The sequence below is a fragment of the Mrakia frigida genome (genome assembly GCF_051309035.1).
Source record: "Mrakia frigida strain ATCC 22029 unplaced genomic scaffold BDY24scaffold_1, whole genome shotgun sequence".
Classification (NCBI taxonomy): Eukaryota; Fungi; Basidiomycota; class Tremellomycetes; order Cystofilobasidiales; family Mrakiaceae; genus Mrakia; species Mrakia frigida.
Window position 1 is genome coordinate 949,470 of NW_027481280.1, and position 15,940 is coordinate 965,409.

Consider the following 15,940-nt stretch of genomic DNA (forward strand, 5'->3'; position numbering starts at 1 on the left):
AAAGTAGATCGAGAACAAACTTGAGTACTATGAACTCAACAAGCAGGCTAGACTTGACTAAGAGCGAGAGCGAAAGCGAAGGAGCTTAAAAGTACAAAGCGAGAGGAAAAACGAGCGAAGAGGGTGCAAGAATGAGCTGAAGAAGAACAAACGAAAACGAACAAAACGAGAGGAGAAAGAAAAACGAAAACGCGTCCTTCGGAGGAGCCTTTTTGAACGAGAACGAGATCAGAATCACCTCCCCATTTGGAACTCTCCCCACTGGTTCAGGTACTGCTGAGGCGGTCCCATGCTGAGTCCGAGGGCCGGAGGTTGGAGAGGAGGAGGAGGAGGCCTGTTGTAGTTGAGGGGAGGAGGTCGAGCGCCGACGAACTGATTGGGATTGTACGGCGTTCCCGGTGGAGGAGAGGTGATATTCGATGGGAACTTAGGTGGAGCCATAGGCGCGTCCCAAGCCTCGAGGAGGCGTCGTCCGACTTCGGGTTCTACCTCGGTTCCGTCTGAGAAAGTGAGAGAGAGAGGAGAAGCGAAAACACAAAGAAGGTCAGCTTGGGAGAGGAGATGACTCGGAAGAGTGGTGAAAGATACGGACCTCGGCTTATTTTCTTTTAGAATCGAGAGGGAGCAGTAGAGAGAACGCGATCAGCGATGCGAAGGAAGGAAAGAAAGGGAAAAGAGTGGAAGAGACGACTCACAACGTCTCGGTTTTGGTTCCATGGATTTTGAAGATGTTTCACTTGCTGGAAAGGTAGTCTCGTCGTCCTGATCCACTCGACCTTTTCGAAGTCAAGATACAAAGAAAGAAAAGGTCAGATAAGGCTCTTCGGGTCTAGATGCCTCATCTTTGCTCACCTTGAACGGTGTTCCCCAAACCACTGCTGCTACTTCCCCTCCCTCCCCTCCAGCAGTCGCGAACGTCCTCCTCTTCCCTCCTTCCCCAGGTAGCGCCACAGTCGTCGGCGAAGGAGGGAGATGGAGGTTCGGCAACACCATCGACGCTCTCGAGACTCCCGATCCAGCCGACGTCGAGAATCTCGTCGAATTGGACGACACCGAGCTCCTCGAGTAATCCTTCCTGGTGACTCCATCCTCGTCTTCGACTCCTGAGGCAGTTGAAAGTCTTCCTGAGGGAGGTTGAAGGTTGATGTTGGACGATGCCGAGAGAGGCGAAGTTGGCGACGATGGCGACCCGTCGTTGACTCGGAGTCGACTGAGATCCGCTGGGTCGAGGGTGAGGCCTTGAACGGGTCGAACGATCTTCGGGGAGGTCGAAAGTCGGCGTTCGAGGTCCGCTGGCGCGCTGACCCGTTCTCCTCGTCCATCTCGATCGAGGACCTTTGTGAGGAGGGTGGGAGGTTTGGTCGACGTCGAGGGAGTGGAAAGATCCGAGCCCAACGACGAGTACTTCGATTCCTCTCCTGGGCTGATCTCTCCTGGACTGGCTCGAACCTCAGGGAAGAGGTAGAGTCCTCCGTTGGTCTTGAATCCTTCCGATTCCGGGTGGTTGACGACAGGAAGAGAAGTCGACGACGACGGCCTCCCCGCTGGTGGGTTTGAGGCTGCTCGGACGTGTTCTGATCCTGCTGCTCCTGCTGATGACGACTCTCCGTTGGACCCGGATTCATCCTCGACGTCCTCGACGATTCGTTCGGGAGCGGAGCCTCGATGCTGGACGGAAGGGTGGACGGAGGGAGAGAAGGTCGTTCGACTGGGAGAGGTGGGAGACTTGACGGATCCTGAGCCGGATTCTCGAGACGCCCAGGAGATGCGTCGTTCTGATTTGCTAATTCCAGAGGCCATCCTGAGGATGAAGAGCAGATTTGATTAATTACGTGTTCGGGGAAGGGAAGGGGAAGAGAAAGAAGGAAAGGAGACGAAGCGAGACGCGTCGTGCTTTCGCTTCATTTCCCTTCGTCTCTCTTCGACTCGAATTTCCCCTCGCGTGGCATCCTTTTTAGACGTCGAGATGATAGAAGAAGCAACTCACTTGGCGTATCCAAAGAACTCTCCCGTCTTGTTGGCTCCGAAGATGAGGATGACGTCCTTCGACGTTCGATAGGCTTGATCGAGGGTCTGCTCGTTGTGGACTTGAGTAGCCCAGAGTCCGCGTTGAACCGAAGTTTCGAGGTCGACCGAAGTGAGCCTGTTTGAGGCGAAGGAAGAGGGAGGAGGAGAGGGGAAGCTCAGTTATTCGATGGGACGAACGAGAAATTAAAGATGGAAGACGAGACGAGACGAGACGAACGATTTCAAGATGAAGTATCGGACAGGGAAGTTCTTGGAGAGGACTGTACCGTGGAAAGGGGTGGAGTACAAGTCAGCGTCTGAAAGAAAGAAAAGGAGAAGACGGAACGAGCGACGCGTCGAAGAGAAAACACACTCACAACTCGAATCCGTCGACGCCTGACTCGAAATCGTCCTGGTCGAACCCGTCGACCCTTGATGAGGTCTCGACCTCATCGCCGTCGGAGGATCGACCGTCCCAACCACCCCCGTCTCCGCAATGCTCGCCACCTCCTCTCCACCCTCCTTGTTCTCCCTCTCCCTGATCACCTGCTCCAGCTGCTGCTGCTGCTGCTGCTTCTCCCTGACCCACCCGGTATGAACTCCCCTCCCTCGCTGTGCTCCAACTCCAGCCTTCAAATCGTCCTCCTTTCTCCTCACTCGACAGACCAGCCTCGCACTCCTCACTCCCTCGTCAGGTCGAATCGGGATCCCGTTGAACTTGGCGATTCCGCTCTCGAGAGCTTCCTGCGAGTTGAAGTTGACGAAGCAGCATTGGGAGCGGGAGATGTTGAAGATGGAGGAGATGGAGTTGGGAACGACGGATTGGGAGTTGAAGAAGGCGTCGAGTTCGTCTTGGGTCGCATCCGAGGGGACGTTTCCGCACCACATCACCCATTCGGAACGAGTGGCGGGAGGAGGAGGATGGTAGGGTTTTCGAGAGAGGTTGGAGGGGGAGTGAGAGAGGTTGGAGCGAGGAGAGATGGAGGAGGAGGGACCGGTTGGGATCGGACGCGACGAGGGTGAGAGAGGGTTGAAGCCGAGGAGAGAAGGTCCTTGAGGAAGGATCGGAGAGGAGGTGGGAGGGAAGGGTGTAGGGAAGGGAAGACCGTCGACGTTGAGAGGAGAGGGAGACGAAGGGTGAGGAGACGGTCCAGATGACGACGGAAGACCTCCTGCTCCGTAGGGGTAGCCTCCTGATCCGTAGAGTCCGTAGGGTCCAACTCCCATTCCTACGGGATACGGCGGTGCTGCTGCTCCTCCCTGGTACGCAAGTGGTTGTCCGTAGTAGCCTGACGCGACTGGAACAGGGAAGTACGCCCACGTCTGTCCATCCGGACCTTGAACGGTGTGAGGTTGCATCGCGTTGGGATGAGAGGGACCTCCTGGAGTCGATGAGGGAGGGAGGGGAGATTGGTAGAGGTTGGGTTGGTAGAAAGAGTGAGGAGGAGCAGGAGGAGGTGCTGGGGAACGATGCTGGTAAGGAGAGAAGGGAGGTCGGAGATTTTGGTTGTGGCTGCCGTAACCTTGGTGAGGAGGAGGTTGATGGCGATATCGATTCGATGAGGAAGAAGCGGAGGGAGATCGATTCGGCGACGCGTCGAGCGAGGAGGGAGTGGGCGATGGATTTCGAGGATCGAACGAATTTGATGTTGGATAGCCTCCTGGGGACGAGGCTGCTGAAGATGAGGATCCTGGTGGGTAGTATCCAGGTTGGAGAGGAAGACCGTACGAACGAGGGAAGGGAGAAGTAGGTGCTCCGGGGAAAGCTCGACCTCCTCCTCCTGCTCCTCCCTCCCCTTCTGCTCCTCCTCCTCCACCGGGTCCCTCGACTCCAGGAAGTCCTCCTCCGTATCCATAGTTGGGTCCCGATGGTGAGGAAGGCGAGGAGTGAAGACGAGGGTTGTAAGGGAGGGGTTGAAGGTGCTGTTGCTGATGAAGAGGGAAGCCCGTCGCGAGAGGAGGAGGACGTCGAGTGAAGCCTAGACCGTCCGGAGGGCCACTTGGGGAGGGAAGACGATAGGGAGGATATTGGTGACCTGGCCTGAAGGAAGAAGATCCTCTCGGTCCTCCTTGCTGGAACTGAGGTCGGTAGTAGGATTGAGAGGAGGAGGAGGAGGAGGAGAGGGAGTGGGAAGTCTGCGCGCCTGAATGACGAGCGGAGGTTGGAGGCGACGATATGAGCGAGCTCTTGCCCTCGGTTGAAGCTGAAGATGACCACGGTTGAGAGGACGACATTTCTGAGGAGGAGAGGAAGTGGTGGTGGTTGGGAGGATTTTCGTCGTCGTCGGTGGTTTGGGTAGGATCGGGAGGGAGGAAGAAGGACGAAGGATCGAGGCCAGATGGCGATGGAGAGAACGCTGGATGGGAAATGGAAGTATCTGGGTCGCGATGGATCGAGGAGAAGGATAGATCCTCCTCCTGATCTGGAGGCACCTCAAGTTGGTTGGAGACTGAATGGAAGAAGAAGAGAAAAAAGAGAGGGAAAGGGAGAAAAAAGAGGTCAGCGAGCTCAAAGGAAAGAGAAAGCGGCAGCCCCTGCTTTTCAGGACCATGCTTGAACGCCGATTCGCCGATCCGCCGACAGAGGAGAGGAAGAAAATCTGCTACGAACTCATCCTTCGCTCTTCAAAGAGGGCAGGGGAGGGGGAGTGGGAGTTGGAGAGGAGAGGAAAGGGGAGAGGAGAGGAAAGGAGGAGGTTTGTTCTGACCAGAGAGGGAGATCCCTCCAGCGTCATCGGGCAGAGACGAAGGAAAGGGTTTCTCGCGTTCTATAGAGTTTTCTCTTTCCTTTTCTTTTTCCCTCTGGGGGTTGTTGGGGCCATCTCCTCCAAGCTCTTCCTCCACCTCCCCTCCCTGCTTTTGAGGTCATCTCCTCGTCAAACAGAGACAGCAGGAAGAAGCTCGGAACCAAAAAACAAGAGGGAAAGACACTCACGAAAGTCAACAAACCGACGCGTTTCTTCCTCTTCGTTCTCCCAGCGAAATTCTCTTCTTTTTCCCCCTTAGAGAGAACTCTCTAAATTTCAAACTCATCTGCATCCGAGGTCCCTTTCGAGGTTCAATTTTTTTTGTGAGCGACCCTGAAAAAACTCACCTTCTTGATCTCCAAAGGTTAGAAACTGGGCGAGGTCGAAAGCTTTTGGAATCGACGAGCTCACCTCCTCCTTCCCTCTCCTCCCTCTCTCTCTCCAACTCTCTCCCTCCCTCCCTCCCTCCCTCTTGTACTCCATCAAGTCATGGCCAAGAAACCCTCTCTCAAAGGTGCTCTCGCCAACCGGAAGCAGCAGGAAGGCAAGATCAAGGAGGCTGAGAAGAAGGAGCAGGTAAGTTCGGTCGACGAGGTCGAAGCAGCTTTCCTTCCCTCGACTCGAGCTCACGCTTCCTCCTTCTCTCCCTTCCCTCTCCCTTTTTCGACGATTTCTAGCGTATGCAAGCTTCTCAAGAAGCCTCTGACAAGAAGGCTAAAGCCAAAGCCAAAAAGGTCATGCCTTTCGAGGAGGACGACAGGATTCTGCTTCTCGGAGAAGGTGAGCTCTTCGTTTCCTTCCTCCTCCCCTTCCTCCCTTCTCTCAAAGCTCACCATTTTGCTCTTGCTCTTCCTTCGTTGCCTCTCTTTCGTCTCTAGCCAACTTCTCCTTCACCCACGCTCTCCTCGTCGCCCACCCTCTCATCTCTCCTCCTCACCAAGTCCTCGCAACCTCCTTCGACTCGGAGGAAACCTGCTACCTCAAGTACCCCGACGCCAAAGATCTCGTCGCCAAAGTCCGAGAGCTCGGTGTCCCCGTCCTGTTCGAGGTCGATGCTGGAGATCTCGAGGCTGTCGAGGAGATCAGGAAGATGAAGGGAGGCTTCACAAAGGTCGTTTTCAACTTCCCTCACGTCGGTAAGTCCAACTTCTCCTCTCCGTCGCTCTCCTTCCTCCGCTCAAGTCGAGTGACTCTATATACTGAACTCCTTTTTGTTCATCCATCTCAGGTCTCGGCGAGAAATCCCAGTCCCGAAACGTCATCCTCAACCAAGCTCTCATCCTCCGCTTCCTTCGTTCCGTCCCTCCCTTCCTTTCCCAAGGTCGCTCTCGTCTCCCTCCCGTCGTAACCAAGAAGACTCGATCGGCTCGAGGAAAGGGAAAGGGAAGAGAACGTGTTGATCAGGATGGAAACGCTGGAGGAGGGAACGGAGGAGGAGACGATGATGATCTGGAGGGAGTGAGCGATTTGGACGAGGAGGTGTTGATGGAGGGAGACGCTGCCACGGGAGAGGCGAGCACGAGTGCGTTGGCGAGGGGAAGCATGAAGAACCAGAAGGGTGTGGTTTTGATCACTCTGAGAGATGCGGTTCCTTATACGCTTTGGTGAGTTTCGGAAACAAAGGCTGAAGAGGAGTCGCGACGCGTCGAACTGACTTTCGTTTCTTCCTTCCTCTCTCGTTTTGCTGTTTTCGCAGGGATCTCCCTCATCTCTTCACCCGACCTCCTCCTCCACCTCCAGCCTCCTTCGTCGCTCCCGCTCTCCGTCCCTCCCTCACCAAAACCACCCTCCCTCCAACCCAACCCAAATACCAAATCCTCCGCTCCTTCGCCTTCCACCCAAACCTCTACCCCGGTTACGCTCATCGACGAACCATCGGGTTCAAGGACGGTGTTTCCAAGTCTGCCAACGAGGAGATCGAGGAGCGAGGTGGAGGACGAACGTGGGAGGCTGAGGTGCTGGATGCTAGTTTGGAGGAGGAGGTGGACGAGGAAGGGACCGAGACGAGGACGGAGAGGATCGAGAGGAGGAAGAAAGAGTTGAGGGAGGAGAAGAAGAAGGGTGGGAATGGTTGGAAGGATAAGAGACCTGAGTTCACGGCTCCTAGGGCGGATAAGGGATGGAACGACCGAGGGCTGTAGGGACGAGCGGAAGAGGAGATTGATGGGCTTGCTTTGCTTTTAAGATGTTTCGGACAGGTTAGGAAAGCGAGCTGGGTGCTGATCGAGTTTAGAAATCCGGTACTCACAACTGACCAAGAAGGGAGGCTCGAGGAGAATGACGGGAGTTGCTCGCTTTCTGTTATGCCTCGTTCCAGCAGTTCTGACTTTTACTGTTTCCCGTCTTGATTAATAGCCCCTATGCAAACCTCTCGTGGCTTCCAAGAGTTCAAGCAAGGCCAACGTCGCTCGTGAGTCGTTCGAGTTTGTTCGCTGTCGTCGACTCCTGCTTCGCTGACGAGCTCCCCTCTCGTCTTTTTCTTGACCAGCAGCGGCGTCTCAAGGTCCATCAACCCGTCCCTCTGAGTAGGTTATCCTTCGACTTGAACAACAACCTCGTGAGTATCCTCAGTTCTCCTTCCCCAATTTCTTCTTGCCTTCGTCTTGACGCGTCTCTTCGCTCTCTTCTTCCCCAGCTCGCTCGCCTACTCTCTCTCTTGAACTACATCCGCAACCTACCTTAGTCTCCTCACCTATTAAACCTTGCGTACTTAATTAATCGTACTCATGCTCGTTCGTTCCACTCCTCTCGCACCGAAGAAAGCAAGCCTCGCCTCGAACTCCACGACGCGTCTCTTCCCTGCCTCTCTCTCCTTTCTCGTCTTCGAGCAAAAAGGTCAAGTCCAATCGAGATACGAACGAACAGAAAAGCGGGTACGTAGAGTAGATGCATGAGAAGACGAGAAGACGAATAGAGTGAGTGTGTGTGCTGAAACCAACAGAGAAAAATAGATGGAGAGATGCAAAGTGAGAAACGAGGACGAAACGGACGTGAGGGCGAGAAGCGTGCAGAGAAAGAGACGTGTTCGTGAAGGAGTGGGAGGGGTGGATAAGTCAAAGAGGATGATAAAGAAGAGAGAAGAAGAAAAGAAAAGTCCCTGGGAGATGGTAAAAAGGAGGAAGAGAACGAGAAGAGACGAGAAAAGACGAGGCGTGTGGGACTCAACGACGGGGTTCAGGTTCGAAGGTTGCGTCGTTCGCTGGGTAGCGGTAGGCTAAAAAGAAGGAACGGACAATAAAAGAGGAGATCAGCTCGAGAAAGGGACGAACGAGCCTCGACCAGACGCGTCAAAGAACGGCCGAAAACTCACCAGCAAAGTCCCCTTCATCCCTCGTTATCGCTCTCGTAATCGCCTGCAAATCACTCGACGTCCCTCTCCTCCCCTCCGCGTCCACATGCCCTTCTCCCATCTTATCCTTCTTCCCATGTCCAAAGAACCCACTCAGCTTCCCTCTCGCTTTCCCTCCTTTCTCCTTCTTCCCCGACCCAACCGTCGCAGCCTTCGCATCCGGATCGTTCCACCCTCTCTGAAGGTGGTCAGCGAACTGATCGGGTACGCCGCCGTAGGTTTGCTGCTGAGGAGAGGCTCCGGGGTAGTGGGTCGTGTAAGGACGAGGAGAGTTGGGTCCGCCGTTGGGACTTGGGTTGGAGGCGTGACGAGGGGAGGAAGAGGACGAAGGGAGTTGATGGGAGTGAGGTCGAGAGAGAGAGGGACCTTGATGGAAGGGTTGTTGGAGTTGCGAGTGGGGTTGGGAGGACTGGAACTGTTGGGTTTGAACGGGAGTGGCGAGGGAGGCTGGGGAGGAGAGACCTGAGGAGGGAGTTGAAGAGGGATCGCCGGGTGGGAGAGGAGGAAGATCCTTGTAGAGGGAGAGACGACGTTGGGATGAAAAAGAGGGTTGTTGTTGATGCATCGTCGTCGGAGGATGGTGTTGACTAGACGACGAAAGGGGAGGACCGTTGTTCGCCGACGACGGACGACCACTCAGGCTCGAGTGTCCTCCGTTCGACGAGTAGAACGCTCCAGCCCCGATGCTGTTCTGCTGGTACTGCTGCTGCTGATGTTGTTGATGCTGCTGCTGCTGCTGGGGAGGATGTATCGGGACTCCTCCTCCCTTCCCTCCGAACTGCTGGGGACTCTGCCTCGGAGGAACGACGACGGTCGCTGAGAGCGGTCTCGTCGACGCGTCGTCGACTCCGTAAACCCCATTCTCGTCTCTCACCAAGCCTAGGTCGAGCAACCCGTTCAGCCCGTCCCCTAAGCTCTTCCGTTTGTCTCCTATTTCTCCAGGAGAAGACGCCAAGCTCCCTCTGGGTCCGACGACGGAAGGTCCGAGGATGAAGTGCATGCCTGCCGAGTTGGGATCGCTGCTGTCGATGTTGAGACCTGATTTCCTCGATCCCATGGTGTCCCGAGATCCTCGACGAGCCGGGAACCGAATGGACGAAGGGGAAGGAGAGGAAGCGGAGGCTGTCGAAGGGGAGAGGGAGGGCGTCTTGCCGTGTTGATTCGAGGGCTGGGTTCCGACGGGTGAGGAGGCGGAGCGACCTTGCTGCTGCTGAGGGTAGTTGGGACCTCCTGCTGAAAGACCTGGTGGGTAAAGAGGGTTGTTCCCCGACTGGTTCGACGAGTTCGCCGACGAGGTACGAGAATGAGCGGATGGAGACTCGAACGAGTTGGGTCCTCCTCCTCCTCCTCCTCCGGTCGGTGAGCTCCTTCCATTCCTCGAGAGGTATGAGAGACTCGGTGGTGGTGGTAGTGGAGAGCTGAGATCGTCGTCGAACTGCTGCTGCTGAGCGACCTGAGGCGAGTTTCCGAACGACGAGGTCGATTTGGTTGATCCTCCTCCGATCTTCGAGAAGAACGCCTTGATGCCCTTCTTCTTCTTCTTCGGCGGCATCGAGGGAACTCCGTTGACTCCCGTTGGCGAAGCAGGAAGACTTTCCGACTGAGGCTCGAACTGGAGGGTTGACGATCCGGCGATGGAGTACTGATCCGATTGCATCCAAGGTCGATTGAGTCCGTCCGTCGAAGCGGCTGCTTGGTAGGGTTTCGAGAATCGAGCCATGTCTCGTTGTTCTCTGTCTCGGTCGAGACCGAGGCTGCGAGAAGAAAAGCATCGAAAGACGAGCGAGTCAGCGAATGAGACCTCGAAGAAAGAGGAGGAGAGGGAAACACGTCGGACTCACTGCATATCCATCATCGATCCACTTCCACCCCAGAAACTCCTTCCTCCACCAGTAGCATCGCTCGCCTGACTTCCACCCCACCCTCTCTCGGATCCTCTGAACCGACCTTTGAACAACCCTCCTCTTCCTCCTCCTCCAGCCCCGTCCTTCAACGACCCTCCATCCCCTCCTCCGTTTCCAGCCGACGCGCTCCTTCCTCGCCCAGCCCAAACAGCGAAACTGAACGGTCGGATGATCTGACCCGTCGGCGAAGGGTTCGACGCCTGCCTCTGATCCTGGAACGCCGAGTACGAGGCCGTCGGACGAAGATGAGAGAGATCTCCGCTCTGAGGCTGGTTCGGGTTGAAGTTGTTGGGAAGGTAGATAGTCGATCCTGACGAAACTCGGTTCGACGAAGGGAGGTTCGTAGGTGTCGTCGACGATCGCTGCTGCTGAAGAGGGTGCTGAGGAGGTCCTGTTCCAGCTCCTGCGAGCCAACTTCCGACGCGTGGTCGACTTCCTCCTATCGAAGCGGCTCCTCCAGACTTCCTCCTCTCCTTCTCGGCCTTCTTGAGGTCAACCTTCTCGACGACGATCCCGCTCTCGAGCATGATGGTCTCCTTGGCTCCTTCGACGGGTCGGGAAGGTCGAACTCGAACGCCTCCGTTGGAAGCGTCGACGGGAGCTCCTGAGTCTCGTCGAAGGGTAGCGAAGGTGTCTCGCATCTTGGTTGAGAGGATCCGAGATTCGATGGAGGTGGAGGCTCGAGAGGTGGCTTCGGCGTTGAGGAGTTGGGATTGGGAGAGGAGGTAGATTTGGAGGGTTTGGAATCGATGGGTCGAGGCGGGAGGGTTCTGCGAAACGGAGAAAGAAAAGGAACCGATCAGCTCGACGCGTCTCGAGCTCGACCAGCTCCTCAAGCACACCGGTGGAGAATGGGACTCACCTTTAACGTCCACTCCTTCAAAGCCTCTTCACTCAACCTGTTCCCCTTCAGCGTCCTCCTCTTCGACCCTTCCAACCCAGCCACCATTCCCATCCCCACAGGTCCTCCTCCCTCCCACTGCCTCCCTCCCTTCATCAAGTTCGTCACGTCCTCTCCCGCCCGTTCCCGCTCAGCGAGATCGTCGAAGTCAGCGTCGGATTGACGAGCCCAGATCCCAGGAGAAGAGACGTCGACGGTGATGAGGTCTCGATCTCGAGTGAGGCATCTGCGAAAACGGAAACGAACGCGTCGGTCAGCCTCGACTCGGAGGACTCTCAACGACGAGGCTCTAAAGCGGAATGACGAGTCGAACTCACTCCAAGCAAACCTCCTCCTGCCTAGGAACAGCCATCGACAACCTCTGCGGACCTCCCTGCTGCCCTCCTGCTCCTACTCCTGCCCCTCCTCCTGCTCTCACGTCGACTCCCGTTCCTCCCACTCCCGACTGTCTCTGCCCCGACTCGACTCCCGCCGACCAAGGGTCCATACTCCGCCTTGGAGAAGGATACGGTCCGAGCTCGTTCGCCAGTCCAGGGATGTAGGCAGCGAGAGGATCTCGTCGTTCCTGAACTGGGATCGGCATCCTCAGCGATTCTCGTTGGGCTTGTTGGAACTGCTTCTGCTGAGTCGTTGGAGGTTGGAAGCCTGATTGCGTGTGTTGGGGTTGTGATTGAGTAGGAGGAGGCGGCGGTGGTGGTGGTGCGGGAGGAGAGGAAGGAAGGGTTGGGTTCGAGTTGGAGGTGGTTGGAGGAGGAGGCTGAGGAAGAGCTCTCGAAGAGCCTCGGGATCCTGTGGACGAGAGACGGTTGACGAGGGGAGGAGGTTGAGGTGGTGATGAGGAGGAGGAAGGTCGGTTGTCACCTGAGCTTTGGCGAGAGCTTGGGTTGGGATCTGAGGGATGAGGAGGGTAGCTTCCAGGAGGGAAGGAAGACGAGGTGGGCGAGAAGAGGTGACGCGAGCCGACTCCTGCGTGGTTGACAGGTTCGAGCTCTTCCGGTGAGGTTTTCTCAGCTCCGTATGGAGACGGCGAAGGAGATCTGTTCCGACGAGTGTTGTTCGTGATGGACTGAGGGGAGGTGGGAAGAGGTGGTGCTGGGGAGGGAGGATCGAGCACTCCTCCATCCGAGCGAGGGTCGAGGATTCCTGAATCTGAACGAGGGAACTGAGGAGGTTTGGGGAGAGGAGGGACTGGGAGAGATGAGGAAGGAGTTGTTGGTCGATTCGAATTGGAGTTGGAGTTGGAAGTCAGGTATTGAGGATGACTTTTAGACGAGGAGGACGAAGCGGAGGTTGGAAGAGGCGGTGGTGTCGACGAGGAAGGGGAGTAGGACGGCATCTGATCCTGTCGAGACTTCTTGGTCTTGAGTCCGAACGTTCCAGGAGGACTATCCATCTCTCCTGAGAGGATCTCCTCGGTCGTCGACCGTCGAGGAGGAGGCGACCTCATTCCCAACTCTCCTCCTCCGCTGCCGTTCACGCTCGAGCTCTCCCTCGTCGAACCATCTCCTCCTCCTCCTCCTGATGGACCGAAGTACTCCTCCTCGTATCCTTCTCCTGAATCGACTATTCCCAAACCCCTCATGAGCTGTCCTCCTTCTCCTTTGGCGAGAACTTGTTGATTGCTCGCAGCTACGACGGAGGCGCCAACCGTCTTCCTTCTCGAAACAGCTGCCGAGTCGCGAGGTGAGGGAAGAGCGTGGGCCCCCGAGGTAGGTGAGGTGTAGAAGGGTCGAGGGGACGTGGGAGTGGTTGGGGAGCGAAGAGGTCGGTTGGGAGAAGGAGGGGTTCGGGCTGAGGAAGAGGTCGATGGTTGAGTTGACTGAGAGCGAGGAGTGAGCAAGAAAGGAGGTCGAAAGAGAGAGGAGTCAGTACAAGAAGAATGAAACGTCACGGAGAGTCAGATGAGGTGACGACCTGTTCAGAGCATATATGAGCTGCTCAGATGGTGGAGGAAGGGGTTGTGCTGAAGAAGCGGTGTGGAAAGAAAGAAGAGGAGGGAGATCGAGCGAGCGAGCAACAGCACGGACCCGTCGAAGCTGGGTTCGGCACTGCTCTGCCTCCTTCCCTCCGATCTTCGCATGTCGAAGAGAAGGATATCTTCCGACGCTGGAAGATCTTCCGAGCTCCCGATGGAGATTTGCATCCTCAAGGGAGCGGAAAGATGTCGAAACTGACTGGCCCGTTCTGAACTCACCTCCTCGGCTGCTCCTGCTCCTTCCCCTCCTTCTTCCCCTTCGTAATCCACCATTCTGATCCCCTTGAAACTTCCCAGATGAATCCCAGGAACGGGAAGCTGAGAGGGTCTCGATGAGGTATCCTGCTCTTGATCTTGGTTGGACGAAGAAGGGAAGTTGCTGTCGATGAAGCGAGTTGGATTGGACGAGGTGGAAGGTGACCTTCCGAGGAAGGGAGTGTTGGACTGAGAGAACGCGACAAGAACGAGGACAGAGATCAGCGAAACAAGAGGAAGAGCAGTGTATAGAAGGAGTGTATGCGCTCACGAAAGGTGACATGGGCGAAGCCATAGGGAGGAGGTAGGAAGAAGGTCCGTCGTTCGAGGAAGAGGACGAAGCGGAAGGAGGAAGAGGAGGAGGAGGTGGGTCGTTGTCGATGAGACGAAGAGGGGGTGGGAGGGAGGAAGAAGAAGGCGCAACCATCATCTTGGATCCCTACGCAAAAGTAGAGTCGATTCTCTCTTGAGCCGTGGGAGGTTCGAAAGGTCGAAGGAGGAGGTGAAAGCTGAAAGCTGAAAGGTGAACGGAGGGAGGGAAGGAGGACGCGCTTCCTTTTCCGCTGCGAAAGAGACGGGCCAAGCGACCTTGGGAGTTTGAGCGAGGATGAACAGCCGTAGAGGACAGGTATCTCTGCGATGTGAGAGTCGAGTCGATGGCGAAGAGAGAGAGAGAAGGGAGGGGGAGGTGCTGTCGATGTTTGAGGGAAACGAACACCGAAGGAGGGGAACGGACGGAGACGAGTTTCGAACGATCAGAGCGCGGATGGGCCGAAAAGTCAAAGGTTTCACAAGAAAATCCTGTAGATACATAAATGTATGAGACAGAACAGAGCCTTCAACCTCTCGCAATGGAGCTACAAATTTGACGCAACGACCAGTTCTGGACGACGAGGGCGATCTCCCTCGCGTTGCGAGCTCTCCTTCCTCTCTCTCTTTCTCTCCTTTCTACCATTGAACTTGACCCATCTGAGATCGCAGCAAGACGGCTTGAACCTTCCTCTCTATCAGCTTGACGCTGTTTCAACGAAACTATAGACTTTCGGTGACTTCTCGAGGCTGCGGGAATCTCCATCGTGGAGACGTGTTTGTCGTTCGAGCTCACCCTTTCCTCCTTCCTCTTTCCAACACCCATCCTCCTTTCCTGACTTATTTACAGCGACCTCTCTCTACTATACACCCCCAGGATGGTTCGCTCTCCTTCTCCAGCAGTCAACCACCCTTCTGGAACGTCACCTTCTCCAGCAGGACGAACTCGACGAGCTCGCTCCCCTCCTCCTTCCCTCTCCTCCTTCAACACCCTCATCATGTTCTCCCTCTTGCTTCCGTTAGGTGAGTCACTTCGTGCCTACTTAGCTTGCTATACTTCACACTCGGCCTCCCCTGAAGCGAAACTCACGCTTCTCCCTTCGTCTTGTAGCCATCTGGTTGTTCTCCTCCTCCCCTGACGGTCACTCGAATGGAGGGAATCTCGCTCGAGAAGTCCAACGAGACGCTCACATCGTAGAAGGGTGGGTAGGCAAGAACATAGCTCATCCTGCGAGGGTCGTCAAGGAAGGGATTAAGTCTAGAGTCAACACTTCACCCGTTCGAGCTCAAGAAGAGGAGGAGGACGAGGCGGACGAGGACGAGGACGAGGACGAGATGGAGGAGGAGCGGGAAGCTGCTGCTCGAAGGCGATCAGCGGCCAAGTCGAGAGCTGCTGCTGCTGCTAGGAAACGAAGAGCCGAATCGTCTTTGTCGTCGTCGAAGAGCTTGCGCTGCGTTGACAACGACGACGTGGGAGGCTACGAAAATTACAATCAACCCAACCGACGACCTCATCCTCGTTAGTCTCCGTCTCCCTTTTCCCTCTCTCCTTCTCTTCGCTCCCTCTCTTCTCTCCCTCCCACTCACCCCCCAGCCTTCTTCCACGCAGTAACGCCTTTCCTCCCCTACCTCCTCCTCCCTCTGCACTTCCTCCTCTACGTCCTCCTCACCCTGTTCACCTTGCTCTCCTACCTCCTCCTCCCCATCACCATCCCCCTCCACGCCATCTTCGTCCTCCCCGTCCGCTTAGTCTACGCGACCATCCAGGTCCTTATGCCCGTGGGAGTTTTCTTGGGTAGCTGCGCGGTCGTTGGAGCGGTCGTGGGCGGAGGGGCGGCGGGAGTGATGAGAGGCTGGGTTTGGGTTAATGGGTTGGGAGAGGAGGGAGAGGAGGAGGAGGGAAGAGGGAGGAAGAGTAACGGCTTGGGAGGAGGGAAGAGAGGAGGAAAGGGGAAGGAGAGGGAGAGGAGGGAGAGGTAACGAGGAGGGAGGCGTGTTGGACGAGGCGCGTCGTTTCTTTTTTGGTTTCGCTTCGCTTTGGTTTCTTTGACGATCATCATGACTGACTTTCTTTGACTGGTAGGTATCCAAGTGAGATGTCGAGCACTGCCGTCTTCAAAGCTGGTGTGCCTCCCTTGATTCGATCTTGCGGACGAGAAGAGGACGGGAAAAAAAAGCATGCGGCGCCGACGGGAAGTCGTTCCTTGCGCTCCCTCAAACTTTCTCGGCTTGTTCTGCTAATAGAGGGATACAGCTTGACCATTAGAATGCAGATAGAGAGCTCCTAGATATATTTGACTCCCCGTGAAGAAGGAGGAAACCGTCGCCGAGGTTGGGTTGACAACGAAGGGTCGCGACGCGTCGAGCCGTCTCTTTCGACCCCTCATTGGGACCAATCTTACCACCTTATTCTCATCCCATATACCACTTTCCCGTCTTCTTCTGCTCTGGTTCCATAGATACCCTTTTGTCGGCGCTCGTCGTTCGATTCTT

At 55.9% G+C, this 15,940-nt stretch overlaps 4 protein-coding genes across 4 annotated transcripts; 2 read left to right on the forward strand and 2 right to left on the reverse strand.

The window, feature by feature from the left end:
• Positions 1-234: 234 nt before the first annotated feature.
• BDY24DRAFT_335024 (YT521-B-like domain-containing protein) lies at positions 235-3,234 on the reverse strand (the record flags this gene model as incomplete). Its single annotated transcript, XM_076637175.1, has 7 exons — positions 235-500; positions 593-605; positions 696-776; positions 1,049-1,082; positions 1,988-2,143; positions 2,246-2,324; positions 2,526-3,234. The coding sequence occupies 7 exons, from the start codon at positions 3,232-3,234 to the stop codon at positions 235-237; spliced, it is 1,338 nt and encodes a 445-aa protein (XP_076501274.1).
• A 1,894-nt stretch (positions 3,235-5,128) lies between these two features.
• Positions 5,129-6,944, forward strand: BMT5 (25S rRNA (uracil2634-N3)-methyltransferase). Its single transcript, XM_076635787.1, has 5 exons — positions 5,129-5,330; positions 5,432-5,534; positions 5,633-5,890; positions 5,983-6,358; positions 6,451-6,944. Exons 1-5 carry the CDS (start codon positions 5,244-5,246, stop codon positions 6,893-6,895), a joined length of 1,269 nt encoding a protein of 422 aa, XP_076501275.1. The 5' UTR covers positions 5,129-5,243; the 3' UTR covers positions 6,896-6,944.
• Positions 6,945-7,576: 632 nt separating this feature from the next.
• On the reverse strand, positions 7,577-13,866 carry BDY24DRAFT_374124 (uncharacterized protein). Its single transcript, XM_076638370.1, has 7 exons — positions 13,410-13,866; positions 13,103-13,327; positions 11,226-12,727; positions 10,870-11,134; positions 9,945-10,777; positions 8,065-9,857; positions 7,577-7,968 (listed from the first exon to the last, which is right to left on the reverse strand). Exons 1-7 carry the CDS (start codon positions 13,566-13,568, stop codon positions 7,916-7,918), a joined length of 4,830 nt encoding a protein of 1,609 aa, XP_076501276.1. The 5' UTR covers positions 13,569-13,866; the 3' UTR covers positions 7,577-7,915.
• A 914-nt stretch (positions 13,867-14,780) lies between these two features.
• BDY24DRAFT_374130 (uncharacterized protein) lies at positions 14,781-15,454 on the forward strand (the record flags this gene model as incomplete). The annotated part of the gene is made up of 2 exons (XM_076638371.1): positions 14,781-14,966; positions 15,057-15,454. Coding segments are annotated over 2 exons (557 nt in total), but the record flags the coding sequence as incomplete, so codon positions are not given.
• Between the last annotated feature and the right edge of the window lie 486 nt (positions 15,455-15,940).